Raw genomic sequence first — 27,111 nt, 5'->3', positions numbered from 1 at the left:
TGGGACTGGCAGGTGTCGGTGCGCTGAGCCGCAGATGCCCTCGCTAGATGTGTGATTGTTTTGGGGGTGTTTTTCACACCTGGGAGTGAATCTCAATGTGCTGAGCATGGCCCTGCTCCAGGGAGTCCCTCCACGGCTTTTCCTTGGGACATTTGCCCTTCCCTCCCACCTTCCTTCCCAGGACACCCCTGACGGCCGTTTTGGGGCCGTGCATGTTAACTTACATCTCAGCTTGCCCCCCCAGGTTTCCTTCGAGGTGGCCGTGGAGGCGCGGAGCTGCCCCACCGAGGACACCTCCCATGCCTTCACCATCAAGCCTGCCGGCTTTCGGGACACGCTGGAGGTGGCGGTGACCTACAACTGCCTCTGCGGGTGCACCGGCCGCGCTGCGCCGGCCAGCGGCAAGTGCAGCGGCAACGGGACCTACACCTGCGGGCTGTGCGAGTGCGACGCCGGCTACCTGGGGGCCAAGTGCGAGTGCGAGGAGGGTGCCAGCGGGGACATGCACCACGCCATGTGCCGGGAGGCCGAGGGCAAACCCCTCTGCAGTGGGAGAGGGGAGTGCAGCTGCAACCAGTGCCTCTGCTACGAGAGTGAGTTCGGGAACATCTACGGGCCCTTCTGCGAGTGCGACGACTTCTCCTGCGCCAGGTACAAGGGAGCGCTCTGCTCAGGTAGGAGCCTTTCTTCCCTTGCGCCTTCCGCTTCATGGGGATGGGGAAACCGCCCCAAAGTGGGGAAGGCTGCTGGGCTGGTGCGTGCAGCGTGGGCGAGGGGCTGTGCCTGCCCCACCTGCCGAAATCTGCCCTGTTTCTGGAGGAATCTGTGCTCCTCTCTTTTCCTTAGGGAAAAAAGGAGGGAGAGGTGTAAGTGCATCCACACTAATGAGCACAAAGTGCATTATCCTCATCAGAACTGAGTTTCCAGCATTAGAGTGAAAGGTTCTCTCCTTGCAGGCTTGTCCTCTGCCTGGGTCCCATGGAGATGAGCAGAGTCTTGGTGTTGTTATTTTGACGTAACCATGCACATCTCTTGCACGCTGAACTATATCCCTAAGAAAGAGTAAACCAGCACAGGCTTGAATCCTCTGAAGCTTTTTGGTGTCATCTTAGATTGAATTTCTTCTACATGTGCCATCCTTCCCTGCATAGGCAGAAACAATCTTTTTCTAAAGATGAAGCGTTTGAAGTAATCCCCTGGTGCAGCACAGGTGAAAGGAAAGGTTGTGTTTCAGCCTGTTACTTATTAGAGAAAATCTGTGTTGAAGATTCCTGAAGGTATTTTACGTATAGATTTTTCTGCCCACTGGGAAAACAAATCACTCACTGGGAAAGATGTAGCCTGTCAGCTTTGCTTAAGCAAAGGTAGAAGAGTTATTTAGCTGTATTTGCTAAAATGGCTTTAATTCCTTGTCAGTCTGAGGTCACATAATTTACCTGGCACGTAATTGCCTGGATTAGCCCTCAGACATAATTCCCTCAGTTGGAGCTGGGCAAAAGGTTATTCTTTAAAACTTGCCTGCTTTCAAGCAAGTAACATGTTTCCTTAACTGAAAATCTTGGATATAATTTCCAAAACAAGCATAAGCTTAGAAAAATAGCTATTTTTCATATTTTCTCTGGTGAAGTGGTGGGTTTTTTCCCCACTGTTTATCTTGCCCTGCATGTTTCTGAGCTGGGCAGTTAAGTGATGGGGCACCTTTTGGTTGCAAGTTTCTAGCTGTTTGAGATGGTCGTGTTCTTAGGCGGGATGTTAGTTTATGTTGTAGAGGATGTTCGTGCTCATTTTCCTGTAGCCTGGCTAGTGATGTTTCGGCACTGCTGAAGATGGGGCAGGCGATACCCCGGTTTTTGGCGTTTCCCTGGGACTCCCCGTCACAGAGCAGTGAGAAAGGCAGGTACCGCCTTCCACAGCGACTGTCCTGGACCAGGAGGGCTGGAGCTCTCCTTGCTGAATGTCCTGGTTTGGCCTAAACCAGGCCAATTTTCCTTTCAGTGATTTTTACTTTCAGCTAAGTCTCTTCTAAGTAACTGCACTTTCTGAAACTAACTGCATGTTCTGCAGACAGTGTCTGCTTCCAGGACTGATAATGCTCGAAGTTTGTAGTTATCGCTGAGGCACCGGTAGGGATGTTTTGCAGAAAGGCTCTTGCTGTACTTAGTCTTAGAGAAACCAAGGTCACTGCTAAATTCCTCACTGCTTATGAGTGAAGAGCCGAAGGGGGGGTCGCACCTGCAGGGAGGAGCGGACAGGGCAGGTGACCCAAAATTGACCAACGAGGGTATTCCAGCCCATACACGTAAAGCCTACAGCACCTGGTATTCCCAGGTGATCTCCCATTCAAGTACTAACCAGGCCCTGATGCAGGAGCGGAGAGCGGTGACCAAGCAGGAAAAAGGCATTTTGAAGGTAGACGGAGAAAAAATAAACTTAACTGTGGAAGTAATTACGAGCAATACTGCGTGGGGGTTCTCTGTATGACTATATGGGTAGCATCATCCCTTCCAAATGGAGTATATTTAATAGCAAGCAGGGCAGTGATGCTTAAGAGAGGTTGGAAGTCACTGGTGTAGCTGTTGGTACTGCAAGAGAAGGACACCCCTTTACGTGAATTTCCATTTCATCGGGAGAGCCAGAGCTCTGCCCCTCCACAGGAAAACAATCTGTGTGTCTTCTGTTGTACCTGTTTTTTTCTGTCCCTGGGGAGGGCTTCTGCTGCTGGGAGGAGCAGCATAGCTGGTTTGGGATTTGCCAGAGTTTTTTTAAAGTCGTTTAAAAGTCCTTTTTATAGCTATGAAAGAAAACAAAGGGTAGGCTGAGGCCAAGTGGCCTCTTTGCTTCAGGGATGGGATGGAGTCTGGCACAGCTGTGTGGGGTGGTTCTCCCTGTGCCTCCTGGTATTTCTGTTGCTGTTGGCTTGTTGGCTTTTTTTTTTTATAAATTCCAGCAGTTACAGTGCTAAATCTGAACTGTAGCAATGCCATGCCAATGGCATAGCATTTTGAGGTGGTTTTGTCAGCCCAAGAGGCTCGGGGCTTCACCAGCCCACCAGAAGTGTCTGAGCGTGCACAGCAGGGCTGTGTCCAAAGCTGCCCCTAACCAACAGCCCTCTGCTACACAAGCATCTCTGGTGGCTTCCAGCAGACACATGCTCTCTCCTCCCTACAAATGGGGTCTTCTTGAAAAAAGACCATGTGTTTAGCTCAGCACTGAATGTCTCAGTCCACCAGCACATGTAGACGTGGTGGTCAGGGGAGTTGGGGTCACGCCTTGGGTGCAAGGTGTCCCCTGGGGCAGTTGTGTGGGGTCCAGTCTCTGCTTTTATTCCTGCAAGGGGGAGAAATGACACCCTGCCCTCTTTCTGTCTTCTCCTGGGCACAATGTCTGTCCCTGGAAGGCCCCAGCATCCTGGTGCCCACAACTCTCACAGGCTGAATCCCACCACGAGGGGAGACCAACAGGTTTTAGCAAATGCAGAAGCCAAAAAGGCAGCGTGTATGGAGCTGTCGTTTTGCTGCAGATCGTTGTTGTCTCCGTCCTTGCTTGGGAGTTGCTTGGCTTGGACCCATGAGGAGAACTCATCACTGTTGTCGAGGGCTTTATTTATGCTGTATGAATCTTCTGGTAGTGTAGAAGGCACTTAATGCCTCTCAGTGCATTTCTGATGACCATATTTTGAAGAGTGTTTTCACCCCAAAGGAACCCAACCTCAGTTTTAGCACACGGGCTGTGGTGTCCCCCGTTAAATGCATTTACACTTGCCCAAGCTGTTGAACAGTATGATATCATGAACCTCTGAGTGCCCACCCCAGCCAGAGCAGGTGGGAGAGCAGCCAGTCCAACCCTACCCGAGGTTTGGGGGCGCATGAGGAAGAACGCACAGTTTCCCAAGGTGAGAAGTAAAAATCTACACACACACACACTGCTTTGTATGTACATGGCTGTGCTTTTTGTATGCCTTGGCTCAGAGGCACCACAAGCCCGTTGCCAACCAGCCTGGGCATTTCTTCCTTTTATGATCTGGAGTGAAGCCATCCCCATCGAGTCACTGCCATGACACAGGGCTGGGTGGCAGGTTGCACTCAGGCATCCCATATTCCTGGCAAAAGCCACAGCAGGTTTGAAATACTCTGAAATAAACTTCGAGCTTCTTGTCTCATGCTGCTCAGTCCTTTGGCCTGCAAAAGTGTTTTCATTCCTGGGTCCATTTATAAATATTGGCACCTCATTTTGTCAGCATTTGAGAGGAGAGGCATCTGCAGACAGTGCTGCGTACAGCTCCTGTCCTTTCGTAGCCCCATCGTGAAGTGGAGAAGCAGATTTTGGGTGGGAGATAATCTAAACGAGAAGCAAGAATTTTATTCCTGTTAGTGGGAGGCTTAATGTGCCTCCTGCATCTGTGAGGCAGGCAGGAAAAGGAATCATTTATAACATATTGTAAATGTTGATTCAAGTTGCATCCAACTCTTAGTCAATGCCGTTTAGTCACTAATGAGTGGCATTTGTTCTGCTGCTCCCCGAGTCCCGTTAACAGCTCCAGAGTAGCTGTTTCAAACCATTAATCCAGCTTCTGGAAGGGCCATTGGGGATGGCTTGCACAAGTGCTTGGTTCCTCCAAAAGAGATGCAGCTGGGTTACCCACAGCATCATGCTCTGACAAAGGAGGCAGTCGCTTCCCAAAGCCCTGAATGCTTCACTCCCAGTTTTTCTCCAGATGGAGGAGTTACCCTCTTGCATTGAGACCTTCGGCACGCCGTTCTGGCCTCTACTCTGTGGTGTGGGTGGTTGCGGGAGGGGAGAGGAGGCCCCTCCTGCCTGCAGCCTACCGTGCCTGCCCTCCTGCCCGCAGCCAGCTCGGGAAGGGGCAGCTGGCTGTGTGGCCCCGCGGCTTTTGAACCCCTGGGCTGCCTGCCAGGCAGTTGGACAAAGGAGGAAACATCTCGGCGCTAATTGCATTCCTGAAGGTCCCATAAAACTAGGTGGTGAGGGGGAGGAGAGGCCCCGGTGAGGGCATCACACGTTTGCCTCTAATGAAGAGAGACTGGCTCGCCGGAGGCCAAGCTTCGGTAACTTCGGTGCTGCAGACTTTTTTTTTTGGAGGGGGTGATGCAGGGTAGTACAGCATCGTCTTTACTTTGGTGTCTTTAGAGAAATTTCCCCTTAACCATCACCGCTGTCACTCAGCTCCCGTGTGGGTGTCATTTGTGCACTCTTCAGCCCAGGGCTGTGGTTGTGTTGAGACTGTACAGGAATATCCCAGCCTCTAAGTGCTACCGAAGGATAAGGAAAGAGCACTTGCCATGCTGCGAGCTGTTTCTCCCCCTAAAACAAAGGATCTTGTCCCAAAACTCTGTACTGCCCAAGCAACACATAGACTGCTGATGTTGGTGCAGCTTTGTGGGATCAGGTCTTTTGTGGTTTCTGTTCTCCATTATTTTTTAAATTAGACAATAAATCAGATTTATAAACACTTTGCAATTGTAAATAAAGCCCTGCAACTTCTTTCTAGCTCCTAAGCAGCTGAGAGCATCTGAACTGATTAAGGTGGCTAAAGATTGTGGCTGGCTACAGCACAGTGAGATGGCGATGCCCCGGCGTGCAGGAGCCAGGAATCCAGCCTTGCTTGCCGGTGCAGGGCTTCCAGTGACACGAAAAGCTTGGGTCAACAATAGAGCATCGAGTGTCAAATCTGCAAATACATGCAAGTGCCAGAATCACTTCTGAAACGGGATTTAGGAAGTGACAGCTCATTGAAAATCCATGGCTTGTTTCACAGAGAATAGCCAAGCTGACGGGGGATGTGACTCCAGCTGCCCTGCAGAAACCACTTCAAAAACTGCTGAGGACGTACAAGTGCTCAGTGGTTATTTCTGAATGCTTCCCTTTCTGGGTTTTATTAAATGGGGAAGCACTGTGAGGTTTTAGCCTGTACTAAGGCGCAGTGAGATAAGGGTTTCCTGTATTAACACAGCTTCAGATTAGAAATCTCCTGCTTCTGCAATTTGTTTTTGTCATTCCTCATCCCGGGCGCCGTAACGGCGTTCCATGGCGCTGTGTTTGCAAGAGGTCTGGTGGGACGATGGCTCCAGTGCCAGTGTGGCAGCTTCTGGTTGTGTGACAGAGCCCTGCGCTTTGAGAGCAGCACTCGGGTTTGATGGCACCCCTGGTCTCTCCACCGTGGGGTTTCTGGTGGGGTCTGTTGCCATACGAATCACTGTGCCCATGGACACATCTTATGGAAACAGACTTTTTCCCATGCTTACTTCTGTAGTTATTATTCACCTACCCAGTGGTAGTGCCTGGACGGAGGATGCTGGTGTGCATCTGAAGGCTCAGATGTGAGAATAAAGGTGATCCAGCTTTAACATTTCTTTTCTTGTCTTAATTCTCTTCGTTCCTAGCGTGTAAGCTTTTACCAGAAGCTGCTGTTAGGAAAGAAATGGGTAATATTCGATTTATGAACCTCTGAGGTGCAGGTGATGGGTTGAGTGTGGTTTGGGGAGGAAGGGGCGCTTGCCTGTGGCCGCTGCCTGTGGCAGTGCCAAGGAGGGGGTGGCATTAAGCACATGTAGCCCCTGCCAGAAGGGAAGAGGGTGGCCTGTGTCAGAAAGAGGATAGGGAACAGAGCTTAAACCACATCTGCAATGTTTTCTTTTAAGTCATGCCAAGTCTTGTTATCTTTAGGTTTTTGATTTGGGGGATTTTGGGCGGGTTTTCATTTAGTTTGTGTAAAAAGGCGGAATCTGAGCACTGCTTAGTAAAGCAGGACTGAAGGGGAGAGACAAAAGGACCATGTAAGACACAGAAGTTAGAAATAATCCTTTGGTTGCTGCTAAGTGCATGTGCAGTCGTGAGCCACGCAGCTGCGGAGGAGATGTGGCTCTGGGGCGTCTGCCCCGCAGGTCGGTCCTGCTCTGCTCCCCGGACTGGAGGAGGATTAGAGAGCGCACGTCTACCAGCATTTTTGAGGCTTATTTTGGTGACAGAGGATGAAGTGTCAGCTCGGGTCACCGTGGTGCAACCTCACGGTGCCGATTACTTTGTTAGTGGTCCCAGTGATTAGCAGCAGGTGGGGGGCTCGGGGCGGGGGGTAGGCAGTGGCTGCATGTGCTGTCGGGGCTGCAGGGCATGGGAGGGCGGTTTGGGGTGAGGTGAACCTAGTAAAGTCCTCTGAGCCAAAACCCTTTTCGATTAGGGTGTGTTATAGGTTGTGCGAGTGTCTCTTTTCCCCACCAAAGGGCAGAGTGTGGGACAGGGAGCGAAACACCAGATGATGTTGGGCTAGAAAGCAGAGAAGCATGCATGTGTCATCACGCTGTGTGGGTACTGGGTGTCCATCGCTGCTTCTTAGCGGCCAACAAACCTGGTTTCAAGCATCTAGAGTCTCCTGCCTACAGAGCTGCTGCATAGCCCAGAGGGACCTTATGGCCAGAATAAGCCTTTATCACCTACAGAAGCTACTCAGTCAAAGCCCTCGCACCGAGGTGTCTTCACACCTGAGAAATGTATAAAAGAAAAAAATCCCCCTGAGTAAGAGTTAAAAATAAACCTCTGACTTGCTGTGTCCTGGAGCAGTGATGAACTGAGGCTGGAGCACCCGTGCCTGGCATCGCTGTTGGGTGGGCATCCCCTCTCCAGCCTACAGCCCCCCTACACCTGTGAAACATTTTGGCTCCAACAAGAATTTATATAGACTGCTAACATTTAACAAGTAATGAGTCAAATGGGGGACCTCCGCTCTCCTCTTCCTTTTGGGGGGTTAAACTGTGAAGCTGAGCATGTTCCACTTACTTTCATCACATGGATTACCATGAAGAAATGTAAAGTTTAGGTCAGCTCTGTTTACCTCTGTCCTGTGGGTCAGCCTAAAGAAATGTAAGGTCCAGGTCAGCTGGGACAGGCAGGGCTGAGGGCTGAGATGGGATTAACTGGAAGAGCAGTCAGTTCACCTTCACCCCGCTCGGACCAACACTGCTCTCACCCTGCGTACAAGCTCCCTGCAGATGCTGTTTGGCTGTGTGTCTGATGTCGTTTGCACAACATCTGAGCCCCAAATCAGGAAAAACTCTTTTTTTTTCACCAAAGTGTGTTTTTATAAACCAGATCTTTTCTGATCTGTGTTGTTGATATTCCAACATTCCTGCTTGACCTCCTGCAGAGCGTGGGGGCTGCCATGCTGTTGCAGCATTTTGGGGAGGCAGAGTATGATTGCTCAAGTGGTGATTTGGAAAACGTTTCCACAGGCGAGGAAGGAACCATGGAGGAGCCCACTGCTGCCGTCACAGCTGGGATGGTGGCTTTTAGGTCTCACTCCAGCGACGGGAGCCAGTGGCTGAGCCCTGGGGTCATCCCGGGCTGCTTCCTGTGGTGCTTTCCTGAAGGTTGGGTCTCGCCGTGCTTGGCCTGGGGACAGTGAACTCTTGAGAGCAACACTCGAAACCTCTCAGCCTTTAATGGGGGACGTCATTGAGAAACTCTCTGCTCTTTACACGGCGTGAAGAGGATGAGAAACCACAGGAACATGTACAGGACGCACTTAGCCACTGCGGGCAGCCTGTGGTGCCCCGCGCTTGCATCCTGCGCTGGGGTGGCACCTTCTACGATGGGAAACAGGGACACCCAGCCCTGGGCTTCCAGATAATTTGAAAGGGTGGAGAGGGCTCCCCAGGAGCTGTATGGTGGCTGGCTGGCATTAGCATCCCTCTCTAGCGGTGTTTGAATTTTCCTTACAAGCAAGTGGTTCCTGAGCATCAACCACTATTTGGAGGGCTGTGGCAGGCAGGGAGATGAGGGCACTCACACCTTGTTGGTGTGTTACTGCTGACCACTGATACCCGTCACCACGTGTTAGTGAATTGCTTGTTATTTGTAACAGAGAAGCCAAGGAGGATTTTTATTTAAAAGACACCCTCTACCACTGCAGGCTTTCTGGCTCACATGGATGGGCTTTGGCTCCCTCCTCTTGGCAGCCCTAAGTCGAGAGAGACGGGCACCCCATAAACCACCGCCTCGGAAGGGACCCGTCCTTCACGCTGTCTCACTGGTATCTGTGCAGCCAGCCTCTCACTCCCGACAGCTCCTTCACTCTTTGCAGGTGGCTTTGAGGTCTCTCTGCCTTAAGCTACCAAATCCAGCAGCGTGTCCCATGTGGTTCTGGGTGTGCTCATCTCCAGGAGCCGTGGCTCAGAGCCCTGGTGCAGAGAGGGGCTGAGAGCCGGGTGGGAGGTGTTTGCATCCCAAATTTCATCTTCATGAAGTCTCTATTTCCCTGGAACACAAATCCTCAGTGGCCTTTGGAGGAGCATGGGGGTGACTCAGTACCTGTGTTTCCTCACATCTCCAGTCCTTGCCAGGCTCCTGAAACCTCCCCACCACTTCCCCCTTGGGGCATCATTTCCATCCTTCCCCAGTCTCTCTTTTCTGCTTCCTCTCTGAACTTTTTTCCACTTTAACCTGGTTTCTGTTCTCTTTCCAATTTAATCCTGAAACATGTGCTGCTCTCCTCTGAGAGCATGTGCCTCCCCGTCCTGCTCCCAAAAAGGCTGAAGATCCCAAGAGGTTCAAATGGCCACTAGCCTGGGGCAAATGGCACGGGATGACCCTCACCCGTCATCCATGATCTGCAAAAGCATGGCCAATGCTTGTAGCTTCAGCATGTAAAAATGCCCGGCTCCCCGCTCTGATGGCTCTGCTAACGACCTCCCGTGTCGCCTGGTGCAGCTGCTGTGTTTCAGGTCGGCGGTGGCTGTGTTTCAGGGCAGGTGGATGGTTCTTAGCTAGAATGTTCTGTGCTTAATGTATATGCTCCTCTGGACTTCTTTCAAAATAAATGCAGTATTAGGTATTACACTACCAGGCATTACCGTTACATCGTTGTGTGTTAAATATTGTTGATTGTTTGGGAGTTGGACTCGATGCTCCTTATGGGTCCCTTCCAACTCGAGATATTTTATGATCTTTGCATGGATTTCTTATGGGAACACAAATGATATTTCCATTTGTGTTTCTGCTCAGTGCTGTGTTTATTCTTCATCTTCCTTTGTGTTTCTGGTGGCAGGTATACCCTGCCTGCCCCACCTTGCTCATGCCAAGGTTTGTGTTGGTTCTTCACACAGAAACCTCAGTTGAGTTGGACTTTCTTTCCCCAGCAGATCGAGTACAGCTTCGCCAGAGTTTCCATTCCTGGCACGAAAGGGCAAGGCTGTCTTTTCTTACCCCTCCTTTCCCCTTGCCCGGCCCCTCATTGCTGTCAAAGCCTTGCAGCTCTCCCAAAATCTGGCAGCAGCTCCTTGGAGGACCAACCCGCACAGAGTGCTGCTGTTCCTGCCTCTTTTCACTGGGGTTTCTCCTTGTCCTTGAGCAGACCTTTTGCAAGTGTTAATGCATGCTAATGAGGCATTAAATGCCAGGGTAGAGTTAAAGAATAAAGAAGTGACGTCTTTGACATCTTTACGAGAGCCAGAGCTCCATGTGTGCGTCTCTGCTCTTAAAGCGGCACAGTGTGTAGGTTGCAACCAGAGGTGTCATCTGATGGTGCATGCACGTACCTAAACCCCCCATGCTGCCTCAGCCACCCCCTCCCACCACCAGGAACCTCGTATCTCGGAAAGTGGAAAGCTCCAAAAGAATACCAAAATGAACCTTGAAAACACAGCACATTGCCTACTCGCTCCCCAAAGAGAGAAGATGGCCTTAGAATGAACTCACTTAAATGCTCTGCCTTTATGGCCAGCGTCCCACCGAGCTTGACATTTGTGTTCGGTCCTTCTGATTATAGTAATTAACAGAAATAAACATTTGGAAATGAATGCTGTATTTGGGATTTACAGGCAGATGAAAGCCTCAAACCAACAGGTGAGTGAAATTCTGCGTCTCTGCGTTTCTTGTGGACATGCACTGGCAACCTGTGAATTTTGCTCCGTTTGGTTTAAAAAATGGAATTTAATCAGTTGACCTGAAAGGGAAGTGCAGCACAGACTGCAGGTTCGTTCTGTCTCCTTTTTTTTTTGTTTTATTTTGAATGATATTCTGACTTCTGCCAGCTTCTTTGGGAAGAGAGAAATCCGTTCCAAAACCATGGACCTTTGGTGAACTTGCACCAGATTATGTGTTTGCATCAAACACAGAACTGGGCAAGGCTCCCATGGCATGGGATTTTGCAGAGAAAGAATCTCTCTCTGCTCCAGAGCCCACCCCTCTTAATGAGGTCCAGCTGAAAGGACATTCAGCCCATTTGGGCTTTGGCAGGCTGGGAATTAGCCTGCTTTTCATTTGAAGGATGGACCTGAACCATCGAATTTGGCCTTGGCATTCAGGCATTTGGGATTGTTCAGCTTTATTTTGGAGCCAAGTTTCATTTTAAGAACAAATCTGGAGGTTTTTGGGTGGTAGGAGCCTGCTTGGGCCCCAGAGCAGGGAGACGAGGCTCATCTGTCCTGGAGGCACCATGCATTGGTGGAAGAGTAGCAGCACTATAGCTTTTCTCAAGCCCTGTATCTGCGTTTCATCTGACTGCATGCTCACCATATGTCCCCTCATGTTTCTAAATCTTCCAGAGCCTTCACGGTGACAAAAGCTGAAGGTTAAATGTAGAGTTATATAAGCAGACCTAGGGTAAAGAGATGGGCCAAGAAGTATGTAAGTGAGGGAGAAGCTCCTGGTTCTGGACCGATGGGTGTTGGTGGTATATGCAGGGTTGGGAAAGCCAACTGAAAGTGGCTCTTTGCCAAGCAGCTTCCTTTGTCAGGCTTTTGGGGGTGAAAGGAAACAAGTGGGGGGAGCTGCAGTGAGGGGGTTTTGCGCACGGGAAGAGCGGATCTTGTCTGTTAGGGGTTTGCACATGAAATTCCTTAATGTGCCTGTGGGGCTGGAGAGTTGGCTGGAGCAGGGAGCACCATGGTGGGAGAGATGGTGTGTCCCATGGGAGACCCAATAACCACTTGCATTGAAGGGGATGGAGGTCAGTGGCACAGAGCCCTTTTTGAGTTAGAGGACTGGAGGGAAACATAGGAGGGGGAAAAAACATGATTCCACACACGCATATGTACCTTCCTATCTGGCTTAAGGAATAATAAGAATTATTATCAGTTTCTGCAGTGCCTTTTGTGTCAGGTGCTTAAGGGGTAACGAAGCCAAGGATGAGCATGTGCCCACTTTGGTGGGATGGTATTTGGACCCATGGCTCGAAGGGAACCGGCGCACCCATCCCGATTGACCCCATTCAGGATGAAGCACTGTGTCTCTGGGAGGGTCTGGCAGCAGCCCTCTCCCCGCACCGCTCCCTGCATCGGTAGCAGAGTCGGCAGCAGGACCTAAAAGCTCCAATTCCCAGCTCTGGGTCTCCATCCAAAAGGCCACGTGTGGCAGGCTCGGCTGAGGCACTAACGTAAGCAGAAGTCAAGAGATTTGTGGAGTGCAGAGCTTGCTTCAAAAAAAAAAAAAAAAAAAAAAAGGAAGGCTTTATTTTAAGAAATGCAGCTTTAGATCTCCTTCAGGAAATGACTCGTCGCTGCCCGTTTTGGCTTTTTGGTGGATCATCAGCCATATCTCGTGATTGCGTTTCAGCTCCCCTTCTGTAGCAGGGAGAAGGAGAATGAGGAAAGGCTGGCCAGGGCTGCCGCAGGAAATCTGCCTGCCCCGGATCGCTTTCAGCTGCCTTCATGAGACAGCAGTTTCCAAAGCCCTGTTTTCCCTGCCCAGTTCTCATTTAACCCAGAAGTTCCCAAGTGAGTGAGAAATTGGAGGGACGGAAGGTTTTTCTTTTTAATTGCTGTGCTGCAACACGGGGGATGCTGGCAGTAACACGGAGCTGGTGATGGGGCTTGTGGTACCCAAGGCTGAATTAGCAGCACCTTTGGTTTCATTAGTCTGTACATCTGGTGCTATTTTGGATGATTGGTGAGCTCAACCAGTGCTGAGGTTGAAATAAAGGCTCATTGTCGATTCTTGGCCAAACCGGTATGCTTCGAGACATAAATATCCACTGAAATCGATGCAATGGGAAGATGCACAGATCCGTGGTGTCTGGTGGAGAACTGGTGTCTGGTAAATAACTCACAGAAAAGCACTATTTACCTATTACTAGCCTCTTAGTGTTTTGTTGTTTCGGTATTCTGTTGCAGATAAATGAGCGTGGATGAGCTCTCTGCTGGTGGGAATGGAGGCGGACAGGGGATGCGTTTCAGTTTACACAGAAATCCTGGACCCTTGACGTTTGTCTGTCTGTGTTTATATAGTAACCTCCTTTTCACAGGGAGGTGGTTGTGCTCTGTAGGCTCCAGGAGTTGGGGATGCTTCTGCCAGCCTGCCACCCTTTTTTTCCCTGCCAGACCGGTGTCACCCAAGGAATGGATCCTAAGCCCATCTCCACTTTAAAATTTCCCGAGCTCTCCCTGACTTCCTACCGGTGCCGACCATCTGGCAGCAGGACGGCACTGCGAGCCTGAGCCGTGCCGTGGGCAGGCTGCCTCTCCTCGCCTGGCCTCTTGGTGTGCAGCGCCGGCTGCTTTGAGTCATGGAAAGAGATTAGTGGGGAAGTCAATGATTTATTTGCCTTAGCAGGCGCCGTGTCTTACCATAGCCCTTTTCCAAGCAGAAGGGTCTACGTTTTCCAAGTGTTCAAAGCCTCGTCCGCTGCCCTTTCTCCTTCTACTCAAAATGTGTTGTTCCCGGTGCCTCTCCTGCAGACGTCAGATGCTATCGCTGGGAGATTGGACGGGATGGTACAAAAGGGATCATAGAATCATAGAATGTTAGGGGTTGGAAGAGACCTCTGGAGATCGAGTCCAACCCCCCTGCCAGAGCAGGACCAATCTAGGGCAGGTTACACAGGAATGCATCCAGATGGGTCTTGAAAGTCTCCAGAGAAGGATGCTCAAGCAGTGCCCCATGTCAGGTTTGAGTGCTGCTGCTTTCATAACCAGGTGGGTTTGGTGCCTTCAGCCCTAGGGAGCACAAACAACCTGTGGCTTCTGCGTCGGGGCTCTCCAGGTGATGGGCACAGCAGCCAGGGCTCCTTAAGGGGTGGCACCGGGGCATCTGGAAATGGCTTGCCATAACTTATTTCTCTTAATTGGTTTTCCTGTGGGGTTTTTTGTGGGTTTTTTTTTTTCAAAGTAGTTGTTCAAGTAACCAAAAACAACAAAAGCACAGCATTTTGAAGGTCCTGACCCAAAGCCTGGACGTGAGCATGGAGACACAAAATTAAGTGGCTTAATTTAATGGGAACAAAATGACCTTTCCCCTCCTGAGTGCCTCAGCAACCAAGAAAGTGGCTGAAAAATCATAAGGATTATTTTTTTCTTGTATGGTGAGCACATCCATGTAATTTTTTAGAAGGTGGGAGTAAAAGGAGTGTTGGAGGGGCTTGTTTTCAAGCCCTTTCTCCCTCTCCATAAAAGCTGGGGTCATTTTTTATTTGTCTCAAAAGAAAGCTGGTGTTTTTGCATAATTTTGTGGTCCCCAAAAGTTAGGGGGCTTTAGGAAAACCACTTCCTATCAAAAGACCAAGCGACAGAGCTTTTAGTGCAGTGAGTTTCAGACCTCCTGGTGCAGCAGTGGTCCATGCAATTCCTCAAAGGCAAACAAAGTTATCGCAGAGGGCAGACGGGCTGCGGCCACCGCGGGGTCCCGCTTTGCAGCCTGCTGTCAGGAAGCCCGGGATGAACTCAGGGTCAGAGGCTGGAAGTTTCTGCCAGAAGCTGCTATCCCGGTTCCTACTTGCCGGCAACGAGCGCAGAGCCGGGGCGAAGCCTGGCTTGCTGCAGAGGAGCAGCTGCTTGGGGACTGGAGACACTGCACGGAGTGCTGGCATCGGGCCAAGGCGGGGTGAGGGCAGAGGGGGTTTGGTCTGCGGCTGTCATCCCGGCGGGCAGTCGAGGGGGAGAGGCAGAGGCAGCTGGGGTGAAACGAGGACGGTTGGACATCCTGCCAACAGCCGCCGAGTGACAGCGAGATGTGCAGCCCAGCCGGGGCATGGCAGTGGGATGGGGATGTATTTCAGGGCAGGGAGAGAGATGGAGGGACCAGCTGGGCTGCGGGTCTTGGTCCACCTTGGTGGCCTCCTTGGGAAGAGGGTGCCTCCAAGCAGCAGTGTGCCCCATGGCTCCCACCCCAGTGGAGCCCAGATTAGTCCAAACCTAGTCTGGGGAATGCTGTCCCCCACTAGAAGCATTGCTTTCCTCTGCTACACCCTCCCAGCGTGTTTCTGCAGCCTCCCTGACATGTGTTTTCTGTTAGCCCCCCCACCTACAAAGAGCTGGCTGGAAAGTATGTTATCAAATTCAGAGGGAGCATTTCATTTCCCAGTTAGATCTGGATCTTTTAAACATCTAAGCTCGTCTCATTTCAAGGATGGGAACAGAAGAAAACATCTCTTGTTGTGTTTGGAGAACATAATTAATGTCTTTTGGCTTCACAAACCAGCTTTAATAGAGAACATGCAAACGCAAAGGGTTCAAGGGGGTTAAAAGCCAGGGTAATGTCCTGCACCATGAGACTTCTGCTGGTGCAGAGGTGTTTTGAAACACCCTCCTCGAGGATGCATTTTCATCTTGGAAATGAAACTGGGAAGTGAAACTATGTTCATCATCGTCATAGTGGTGGAAGGCTTCCCACAGGCATGATCCTGCATGCCACAGAGACTGCTTAACCACATCAGCGCTGCGTGTGACCATAGGATAGCTGTGACTGGAAACATGCCGCACAGTTTGCTGCAAAATACGAGTACCAGGTAGCACTCTGCATGCTGCAAACCTCAGCTCTGGGTCGCCATCACCAAAAGACTCACTGCCACATTGGCTCGGGGCTCCTCTCTTCTTGTGTCCTGAGCAAGAGGACGGAGTGGATTCCCATTTCCAGTGCTCCAGGTGCTCTTGTCATGTCCATATGAGAAATAAATGTATCCCGCTCACCATGTTTCTCCAGTCTTTAGGCTGAGTGGGAGATGGATGGAGAGCACCAGAAGTGGAGCTCGTGGTGCGTGCAGGAGTCGCCACTCCTTCGAGCTGTTGCAGGCAGTGAAGATTGTAACATCTTTGCTGTTAAAGGTCAATATGGAAATTCCCACTCTTGGCACATTCCCTGCGATGAGCTTCAGCCAGTGACTTCTTGCATGTTGAGCCAGTGTGGCCGAGGCAGAAAACATGTTTTTAGATTTCAGGCTCACACCCCACACTTAGTCACCCTCATATAGAAGGGCTTTTTCTTCATCGCCTTCAGTAGACACACCCATTTGCTTTAAGATGCTGTTTCTTAACTTTTCCAATCACAGTGTTTTAACAGGATGCATTATTTGGAAATGGCTGTTTCCCTTCCCCAGGTCAGTCATTCCAGGCTCCATCCCCAGCCTGCCAGGGGCTGGAAGGGTTGTGCGGGCTTTTTAGCCTCCTATACTGGCCTGGCACTGGTGGCTTTAAAAACTGAACCATTTCACGAGCAATATAACTTCCAGAGACAGATTTCCAATGGATTCACAGCTTGTGCTGGGCTCTGTGGTGTCATGGGGGGACTGACGATGCAGGGCCTCTGCTCCTCTGCCCAAGAGGAGCAGGGTGGCTCCCACCAGGTCGGGACCATGGTATGGTGTGAATGCAATCAACTTGCATCTCTTGGCCCTCACAGCTCAAATTCAAGCGTGAGCACATTTACTAAATGCCATATACATGGATTCCCAATGCCAGCTGCTGTGGATTCCTTGAAATAATGCCCATTTAAGAAAAATGTGATTTATAGCTAATTTGCTGTGTAAGAGAGCCTGATTGCCTGAATTAATTGTGAATCAAAGCCAGCCACCCCATTCAGTTCACTTGTGAAGTGGAGGACGCAGGGGGTCCCCGCTCTGCAGCTGCGCCCCGAGCAGCAGCAGTGGTGGATGTAGCTGTGTCCCGTGGGCTCAAAACCGGAGCTTCATAGGGAACGGGCAAACCAAACCTGCCTGTACGGATGTGTCTGGGGCAAGGGCAAGGCTGTCGTCGTGAAGGCAAACGGAGGGAGGGAATTTTACTCTCCATCAGCTGTAGGCAGGGAAGAAGGTCACCTCAGGAGATCTTGTAAACATAATTTCCTCTGTCTAGTAATGTTTGCGTTTGCAGGCTGGATCCAAAGCAAACGGTGGGAGTGCAGAAGAGGCTGTAGGAGGGCAACTTGTGATGTGCTGGGACATATGAGATGCCTTGTAAAACAGAAGGTGTTCCCATGACTTTTGGCAAGGGATATAGCCTGACAATCCACAGCCTCTCTGGTAATCTTGGAGTGATGGGAGAGGCAGGGAGATCAGCGGTTTGTGCCGATGAAAGGAGCGTGTATGTAATTTATCTTGTCTGAGGCACTTGAGGCTGTTTCCAGTGGGAAAGCTAAACTCTAATTAGGTTGCTGATGAGCCTCGTATATAAACCCTTCAGCTCTATAAACTATGCCTTCAAAGGCATCCCTTCTCCTAGGGACCGACCAAGGAGGAATTCGAGCAGTATTTCCAGCAAGCTGATGGATGCCTTTCTGAAACCAGATGCTCGGCAGCCAGCCACTCCACTTACCGTCACTGAATGCCTTTGAGCCTGTTGACTTTCTCAGCCCGTTGCTAAACCCCGTAGCTGCAAGGGGATGCTTTGGCAGAGGAGAACCCTTACTGGATTGTTTTCTTCTTTCATCTCTGCTGTGAGCTGCCCCAACCTGCTCCCTGGGTGAGGTTCAGCTGGTCCCAGCAACCTTCATGGTACTGACTGGGACGTAGAGGTCTCGCTTGGACACAGGAGATGGTGCTTGTTGATTTAAATTTTTTAAGGTGTTTTAAGGTTTTTGGGAGTGCTTCTTAAGTAAAACTGTTCAGAAAGCAGAGTAGGAAAGACCCTATGACATAGTTGACCTCCTGGGCTTTTTGCTGCTAAACCCTGGGTTCAAAACCAGCAAGGAAGCGCTGCTCCATTCCCATCTTCATTTCTCTTGATGTAGACAGAGAAAGAGGAGATTAATTTGTACAAAAGACCAGCCAGCCCAGTAAGCACAGAAGCCCTCACAGGAACCCCCCTCTTTTACACCATTTTGAGTGCCCAGCAGTAATAGTGGTCTCCAAAGCTCAGGGTCTGCAGTGGGCAAGGAAGCGTGGAGGAGGAGAAAACTTCTTGCTGAGTGGTGTGGTTTGGAGAAGACTAGGCTGAAAGTGTGGCTTGGGCCCACATTTACTGGCACAGCGGCTCTGCTAGCAAAACCTGCTGCTGTAGCAAGACCAAGCAGAAAACTGGCCACGGTCTGGCTATGCCATCTCCTGTCCAGCTCATGCGGTGAGCAGCCAGATCACATCATTGACTCTGCCACATCCTCTGGTGCCCTGAAGTATTTGTCCGCCCAGTGCCATGCCTCTGAGATGGACACATCTGGTTTGAGAAGCAGTATTTCGAAAGCTGCTGCCTTCATCAGCCTGAATATTTTTGCTAGTAGCAGTAGAAATTATGGTACTAAACTGCACATAACCCTCCTAGCTTAGCCAGCGCCTTCAGGTGGGCACGTGAGTGAAGCCGAGCGGTGCTTATGAAGTGTTGGGGACTGAGTGACAGAGATGGGGCTCGTCTTCTGTGGAGGTGGGAGGTGTAGCTCTCCGCAAAGCCCAGCTGTGCACTGCTGGGCACCGGGAGGCAGAGGTGGGGGATATTCACTCTGTGGGTAAGAAAGGCTTGTGACAACACGCTGCTGAAACGTGCTCTCAGGTGTTAATGTTTGCTTGGTGGTGTCGAGCACTGAATGGAGGCAAACGAGGAGGGTGCAAGAGGGCACCCCAAAAAGAGGAAGATACTGGGGAACCCTCATACAGAGAGAGGAAAGTAAGAGGGTAGCAAGTTTGACACCTGGCCGGAGCATGCGGTCTCTACCAGCTAATCCTGCTTGGGTTCTGCAATAGTAGGTGGTTGTTCCTCACATGGAACCGTGTCCTCCACCTGCAGAAGGATGACAGTGCTATGCTGAGCGGGAGGTTCCAGGGGGACTTGGGGACCTCCCGCACCTGCAGCCTGTGTCTGCTCGAAGGAAGCTGCCCTGTTCTCCCCGTGGCCACCATCACTGCTGGGACCTCCCAAAGGCAGTTTGTGCCCCTGTCCTGGCCACCTGGTCCCACCTAGGAAGGGAGAGGTGCCCACTTGTCTTGAGTGACTCTACAGGGAAGCTGGAGGAGCTGCGAGTAGGTATTTTTACTGCTAAATGTAGATAATTATTTGATATCTAGGTGTCTCCCATCGCCATCTGTTTGATACTCTGCCAAGTAAGGTCTCTCTGGCAGCTTTTCCTGCTGGGCTGCTGGTCCCTCCTGCACAGGAGCAGCTACGGCACCGGGCGCTGGCCCGGGATGCTGCTGACACCTCCTCCCTGCTCTCGCCTTCAGGCCACGGAGAGTGTCACTGCGGGGAGTGCAAGTGCCACGCCGGTTACATCGGGGACAACTGCAACTGCTCCACCGAGACGGACGGCTGTGTTTCCAGCGACGGGCAGATGTGCAGCGGCAGGGGCACCTGTGTCTGTGGGAAGTGTCAGTGCACCGAGCCAGGGGCTTTTGGAGAGACGTGTGAGAAGTGTCCCACCTGCCCAGGCGTCTGTAGCACTAAAAGGTACTCATGGCGGGGTTCAGGAGGGATTTCTCGCTGGTGGGAATGGCAGCTCTTTGGTTCATGGGAGACTTTTCAGCTAAGGAACTACTCCTGCTTCGTTAAACAGGGGTGATTAGCCCCACGCAAGCTTGCTGCTGCTTGGAGCCCACACTAAGCAACCCAGGAGTATCCCAGGTAGAGAAGCAACAAGCGTTGCTGCCCAAGTCCTCATGGAGGTTCATGTCCCTGTTCATTTCCAGTGCTGTCCTGCTCTGCAGAAAGGATAGCAACCCCCGTTTTGCTTCACCCTGAGTTGCAAATGTCTGGGCCCAGAGAGCTGTGAGCTGTAGGGGAGGTGATGACAGGATGACTGCCTGCCTCGCAGCAACAGAGGTGTCCTGGGCATCAGCCTCAGACTGGCACAGAGCAGCAATGCTATCTGCCTTGGTCTCAGGCAGGATGGATTTTGCAGTAGCTGATGGGCAAACAGTCCCCAAACCTACCAGCTGTTTTGCACCTCCATTGAATTGCCCCCCTCCTCCTTGAGATGGAGATGCTTGGCCCTGAAGTGTCTCTTTCCCTCTGGTGCAGATGTGCAGCCTCCAAGCCAACACCCAGGGAGTCCCTTTTTGAGAGGGCCGTCTCTATATGCATACGGTTTCTGATGGGTGCTTAATCTTCCCCTCCATGTGTCTTTCTGCAGGGACTGCATTGAGTGCAAGCTGTTTAACTCAGGAAGACTGGCTGATAACCAAACCTGCCAAAAGCACTGCAAGGATGAGATCATCACCACTGTGGATGTTCTCGGTAAGTACGCAGCAGCAGGACTGCAGATGGTTGGAGCCAGCAGCTGTGACATTGAACTCCTCTTAACCAGACCAAAACATATCTGTAAAGAAAGCCTCAGGGAACACCTGGTATTTAGAATTGTATGTGTATATGTAGTATGTATATGTGCATATGGAGTATGTGTGAACCTCTCTCTGGGCTGTAATCTATATTGAAGTAAAAAAAAATGTGATTTTTAATAACCTCCTAAAATCAAGATGTGTGAGGACCACTACTGTCAGTGCAAGGAGTAAAGAGAGTAGGATGAGAGTAAATGAGACAGATCAGATGAGCCACGAGAGAGTGCAAAAATGACAAAGTATCACTCAAAAAAGGCATTCTCTAATCTTCCAAGAATTTATCTTACATGAAGTGAGCTTGCAAGAGAAGGCAAGGCTGTTTTGGAGATGATGAGTTCTGCTTTGGTGGAATGGACTGCTCCTCTTCTGCCCTCTATGTCCTCTTCTAGATGTCACGCCACATGTCCTTCCCTCAGCAGATGACTTTCTCCTCCTTCTCAAGCTCCACTCTGGGAGTCCCTGGTTGCTCTCTGGGGGAGTAGCGGGGCCCCAAATTGTGGCAGCTTTAATCTCAATCCTGACCCTGGCTTTAGCAATACCCCTTGGAGGGAAGGATGGAGATCAAGCAGGGATAAATTATTGTCCACATCTGACATTTCCTCCTCTTCCCGTAGTTTAGAGAGGTAGGAATGCTCTACCTTGCTAGCCCTTTCTCTCCCTTCCTCCTGAGCTGCCTGCAAGTGATGTTTCTCCCATTTACTCCTCTCATATCCAGTGTCTAGCTTTTAAATTACGACCAGTGGAGTCTCTTACCTTTCCCTTTGGGAGACTTGCTCTCATTCTTTCCATCCTCCCTGCAGTTTACTGGGGAGTGCACCTACACCAGCACACTGTGAGAGGTTACAAGGCACTTCCAAACCACATGAAGCTCCTTCCTGGTGCCTGGCTGGCCGGTGTTTCCTAGCAGCCAGCAAATACTGGGGATTAAAGCTTAACTCTCCTGCCTGGGTGTTGCACAATGCCAAAGCCAGCTTTTGTGCTGACTGTGCCCTGGGAGGTGAGGCTGGGCTGTGGTTTGCCAACCCCTCACATGTCTTTCAGAGAAAAACACAGCCAAATTTCCGTTTTAAGACATTTTTGGGAATTATGCTTATTCCTCTGTTGAGCTATTGCAGTCAGATTGTGGGTGGTGCTGAGCTCTTGGTAGCTCAGGGCACTCTGCAGCTTGGAGATTTGGGCTACTAGAGGGAAGTAAAGCAAAATATTCCTAGAGAAAGTGCCTGGGGAGTATGGGCTTCTTTACAGGCAGAGTCAGCCAAATCCTGGTGTGCAAGTGCTTTTTTTGTATTATGTAGCATGTGTTAAAAGTCCCTGCTGAGAGGCCAAATGGTGATATTTGTCACAGAAGACATAGGTCTGCATTGTCCTGGCAGTGGAGGATGGGATCTTCTTAAATATCATGTTGCAATGAACATATCCTGGAAGATCCCACGTGCCTTTTGGCTCTGGGTATGAAGCAGCCCCAGTGCTTCAAAGCTTTGTAGAGCAGAGGCATCTATCATTGGACTGACGAGCCAGAACTATGCCTTTTGGGAGGCTTACATGACTTGCATTGGATTCCACAGGATCGCCTTCACTTCTGCAATATTACATTTCCATTCCTGATGGTTCCAGAGAGGAGCTTTCAACACGAGAGGAGCATGACAGGTCCAATGGTGAAATGAAGCTGCCAACAATGCACATCTGTGGACCTGAAAGCTCAATGGGGCCATCATGCCTCTCTCTCTGTGGACATGTGATCTCTGAAACCCAGTGAAGACCAACGAAGATCATTACTATCAAGGCTTTAATCACTATCTGTTTTAGCAGAATAATGGTGCAAGGATGGGATTGAAAGCAGCTGGGCTTGGAAGAACTAAGATTTGCTGCTCAACTCAGAATGGCGTTAGTCAAGAAAGATGGAAGTTTTATCAATATTAATCTAATTACTATTTTGCTTTGTAACAATCGGCACTTCTCTAGCCCTGCCTTAGTTACCACTGTGTAGGTAGAGCAGGTTCTCCTGTCCTGAGGTGGGAACAGCTGAGGTTTGTCCACACCAGGAACCTGTCAGGACTCATCAGAAGGGCAGTTCCATCTGGACTCAGAGCTGTTGAAATGGAGGGCATTAATCTTTCTACTGGAAGCAGGACAAAGGCATTGAAAGGAAAGACAAACAGCCAGGAGAGAGATAAGGAGCTGGAAGAGCAGTGGTCATTAACGTGATCATTTTTCAGCGTGACAGTCGGGCACGGATACGAGTGAGGAGGAGAGCTGTGGGAAGCATTCTCCAGGTGCCTAAGCCAAGGTCACGTCTTTGCCAGCCAATAGCACTGGGTGCCCACATCCCTTCCTCTCACTGGAAGCTCTCAGCCCCTGCAGGCCCTACGGAGATGTGCTCCTGCAGAGCTCCCTGGCGTGGCTGGAGGTGTTGCCCCGTCTCCCTCCAGGCACTGTCCCTGCAGCAGGGACACCCCACGAGCTGTGGCCACACAGGGCAGTGGCTCTGCTGACATCATCCCTGAAGCGAGAGCTGCAAACCTCAGCTGATGGCTTTGCTGGAACTTTGTAATGGCTTTTGTGAAGCAGCCTGCCTCAGGAAGCATCTCACAGTGACCAGAGCAGCAACAGGCTCTGCATGGTGCTGTGATGTGTTAAACAGGCAAACAAAGAGCATCCTTACGGCCATGGGAATCAAGTAGTCTCATTTCTTGCAAGTCCTCCATCTCTGCATCACCCCCTCCAACCAGCTGCTCCCTTCCCCCTCCCTCCCTCCTCCCCTCCCCATTTTCCTCTTCTGTCTCACTCTTTAAAAACAAACTTCTCAACTGTTTCCGGAGCTGGAGCTGTTCAGCACAGCTGGAGCACGAGCCAGCCATGGGCTGCTGCTGCCGATGGCCCCATCCGTGTCCTTGCAGGCTGCCCCTCGCTTTCTCTTCAGCTTCCACTCTTCAAGAAATTTAGCAAATGAAGAAGAAAATGGCGTTTATTGCCAAAGCAGACTTGTGCGAAGGAAGAGTGTGTGTACATGTGAGGTTATGTCTGTTTGCCATGCAGCGTTTGCTGAGTGCCACATTTTCTCGAGCAGTAAGTCTGGACGCTGCTCAGTTACAATTTGCACGAATCATTATCAAACTGTGCTGCTTTCCAGGCTCACTCCCTGTTCCTCCGCTCCCTGGCACCCGTGGGAAGCCCCGCTCAGCTTGCAGAGGAGAATTGTGCTAATTCCTAATATTAAACCTGCCAACTAAGTCAACCAAGTGCCATATTGCAGCTTTAGACATATCCCATTAGAAAGGGGGAGTAGGTCAAAATCAGGGGAACCCACACCATTAGAAGTTGTTAGGGGCAATTAGCTTAAAAAGAAGAGGGTGTTAGAAGCATTTGTGTAAGAAATGAGGATAAAAGAGTTCTGCAGTCTTTAGGAATTTTTTTTATATAAAAAACAAAATAAACCTCTGCAACTCTGCATCTCATTCCAGAAACGGATGACCCGAACGCGATCCTCTGCGCCTACCCGGTAAACAACTGCGTCATGAAGTTCACCTACTCAGAGCTTGCCAGTGGGAAATCCAACCTCACCGTCCTCAAAGAGCCAGGTTGGCCCTCCCTTGGGTTTCCTTTTAATAGCACAGGCTGCCTCGCGAGAGGTGACAGGCTGCTGGGGGGGGCAGAAAGGCTGGTTTCAGTGGCTGCATGAAGGCATGTGCAAGCAGATGAACCAGGATAATTTAAAAAAATGAGGTGTTTCATAGTGTTGAACCCCAGCTCCAAATGCTCCCAAGTGAGTAGAAAAGGACTGTGACCAAGAGTGAAATACTCACCTGAGCTGCCAGCGTTGCTCGCAAGTGGCTGAAGGGCTTCCTGCCAGCTCAGGATGCTGAAATTAAACCCAGGCTATTTACGTTGCAAAACGCATGCCATGTACTGATTTGGTGATACAACCACTGTGAGCAACAAAAAAAAAAATCAGAAGAGGACACCTGGCGCTCTGCTGGTTAAGTTGGGGTGTTAGGAAAACCCCACACCACTTATGGATTTCTGCATTTCCAGAGCTGGCTCTGGTTCAGGCAGTGTAAGGGCTGTGTGTCCCTGCTCCCCTCCCCAGGCTGCTGCAGACAGCTCTGCTTCCCAGCATTATTTTAATCACATGCAATGCTGTTTCTCAAAGAAAACCCCACGTGGTGTTGCAGGACAAGCTGGCGAGTACCCAGCAGTAGCTTCTCACAATCTGCTCTGGTCCTCCAAGGCACAGGCCAGTATGGGAAAGACTGAGATACTGCACATTTTATTTATTTCATTTGTGCCGCGGCTTGCACTTAATTGAAAGACCAGTTGATTAGCTGGCAGTTAATACACTTATTTAAAGTGCTTAGTGATCACCTGTCTCCGTGTGGGTCAGAAGCTGAGCTGGCTTTTGCCAGAGGCACCTTAACCCTCTGTGTCCCACATGGGTCACCTGGCATTAAAACCAGGCGTCACTGTTGGACGGTGGCATTGCAGCACTGCTCTTCCCTTGAAGCGCTATGTGACATCCCAGCTCTGGTGACGTCCATGAGAGCTGTGCCTTTGACCTGCCTCTGGCCAGGAATTTATTTAATAATAAAAAAAATCCCTTTCAGAGGGGAGAGTTGCTTTTTTTAATTTAGTCATTGCTGCTAGCACTGCCCTGAGGTCACTTGCTCAGTGGCTGCGGTCCAGGTCGTTATGTCCTGGTATCCTGATCCAGGATACACTTGCACCAGAGCTAATTACCTTCTCTTCCTCGTTACCAGCGTGCAGCTCAGCCCCCAGCGCTGTGACAATCGTGCTGGCGGTGATCGGCAGCGTGGTGCTCATCGGCATCATCCTGCTGGGGCTCTGGAAGCTGCTCGTCACCATTCACGACAGACGGGAGTTTGACCGATTCCAGACCGAACGCTCCCGGGCCAGATATGAAATGGTGAGCCTGGGATGGGGGTGCTGCTGGTGTATGGGGGGCGGGGTGGAGCTATTGGGATATGCCGGCAGCAAACAGCTCTGGAGCGATGGAGAGGGGTGGCAGGCACAAGAGATGCGGGTGCCCGTGCCCTGCAGTGCCTCGCAGCAGAGCTTCAGGGTCCGGCACCTCACGCTGCCCTTCCCCTTGGCAAGTTACAACTACTCTGCAAAATTATACCCAGCCTTTGGTTTCATCATGTATTTCCCAGCGGTGCTGGAGGGCTGAGGGAGGTAGGGGAGCGGGGACCAAGCTTTGACCGTGGTGGCAGCCAGGTCGGTCAGATCTACAAGGGAGCCCTTCTGGGAGGCTTTAGGTGGGGTTGGCCGGCATTTGAGGGCATCACCTTGCCTGCAGACAGGACGGAAGATGGGTCTGATGGACAAACAACACTGCTTTTGGATCTGACTGCACATTTCAGCCAAAGCCAAATGCAGTGCTATCTCCAGATTAATTGGTGCAGGAAGAGGGGATTATATATATTTTGCCATGATATGGATTTTTTTCCTCACCTTTGTTGTTTTTGTCCGCTCATTTCTCCAAAGGCATCCAATCCTCTCTACCGAAAGCCTATTTCCACGCATAACGTAGAGTTCACATTCAACAAGCTCAACAAGTCTTACAATGGTACAGTTGACTGATGGGGGTCTTGGCACCTGGGACTGCTGTGGACAATTGCTTTGACTGTATGTGCTGCTTCCCCACTTGAAGATGGGATTCTCTCCAGGGGCAAGAATCCCTTACGACAGGACTGGTCGATGACCAAAGCCTGTTATTTGCACAGTAAGGAGAAACCTCTAGTTCATTCTGGAGGCACAGACGCGAAGGCAGGCTCCCCGCCTGTGCTGATGGACTCCGAGCCGTGTGCGACTCCATACCCCAGCTTTCTGGATGTATTAAACCTGCCAACTAAGTCAACCAAGTGCCATATTGCAGCTTTAGACATATCCTGTTAGAAAGGGTGACTAGGTCAAAAAAATCAGGGGAACCCACGCCATTGCAAGTTGTTAGAGGGGAATTAGCTTAAAAAGAAGAGGGTGTTGGAAGCATTTGTGTAAGAAATTAGGATACAAGAGGTCTGCAGTCTTTAGGAATTTTTTTTTATATAAAAAACAAAATAAAACTATTGTGCATATATGATGCTGTGGGTAGAGTTCATTGTTTCCTTGCTGAGCCCCCCCACCGAAACTGGAGCTTGCTCCTGCAAGCAACAGTGGTGCTGCCTGATCGATTTATTAATAGAGCCTCATCGATCAAAGTATGGCTATAAAAATAGAAGCTGGAGCCGCAGCGACTGCCGCAGAAGGTGTGTTGATTTAATACCCTGGTGTTGACCCAGGGTGGGGAGTACCACAAGGAGCTCTCGCTCTTTGCTGGTGATGTTAAACACATGGGAAATGGGTGGGAGCCTGAGGGAAATGGGAGTTTAGGCTGAGGAAACCGAATTAAACACCCATTCCTTGGGGTGTGCAAGTAGGTGTCGGGCCTGAGTGCCTGCGGGGGAGGCAGCTGGGAGCACGCAGCAGCTCATCCAGACCTTGGACCAGAGGACTAGAGCTGTGCGGTCCAGTGGAGCCCAGCTGGAAAATCAGGGGAGCCTTGAGCTTTTGGCTGGAAAAGGAGCTGGATAAAACCCAAGGTTGTTGCTTCACAACACACATTTGGCTTTGGTTTGGTT

The 27,111-nt window shown here is 50.6% G+C and overlaps 1 protein-coding gene across 1 annotated transcript in view; it reads left to right on the top strand.

The window, feature by feature from the left end:
• Positions 1-26,573, top strand: part of ITGB5 (integrin subunit beta 5) — a 64,230-nt gene extending 37,657 nt beyond the window's left edge. The window contains exons 10-15 of the mRNA XM_068407338.1: positions 245-674; positions 19,367-19,589; positions 20,272-20,375; positions 23,938-24,054; positions 25,231-25,397; positions 25,979-26,573. Coding sequence (XP_068263439.1) covers positions 245-674; positions 19,367-19,589; positions 20,272-20,375; positions 23,938-24,054; positions 25,231-25,397; positions 25,979-26,074 — 1,137 coding nt within the window. The 3' untranslated portion in view covers positions 26,075-26,573. The remainder of the gene's footprint in view (positions 1-244; positions 675-19,366; positions 19,590-20,271; positions 20,376-23,937; positions 24,055-25,230; positions 25,398-25,978) is intronic.
• Positions 26,574-27,111: the final 538 nt, after the last annotated feature.

Source organism: Nyctibius grandis, chromosome 9 (genome assembly GCF_013368605.1).
Source record: "Nyctibius grandis isolate bNycGra1 chromosome 9, bNycGra1.pri, whole genome shotgun sequence".
Taxonomy (NCBI): Eukaryota; Metazoa; Chordata; class Aves; order Nyctibiiformes; family Nyctibiidae; genus Nyctibius; species Nyctibius grandis.
Note: the sequence above shows the minus strand (reverse complement) of the source record. Positions and strands in the feature narration are given on the sequence as shown.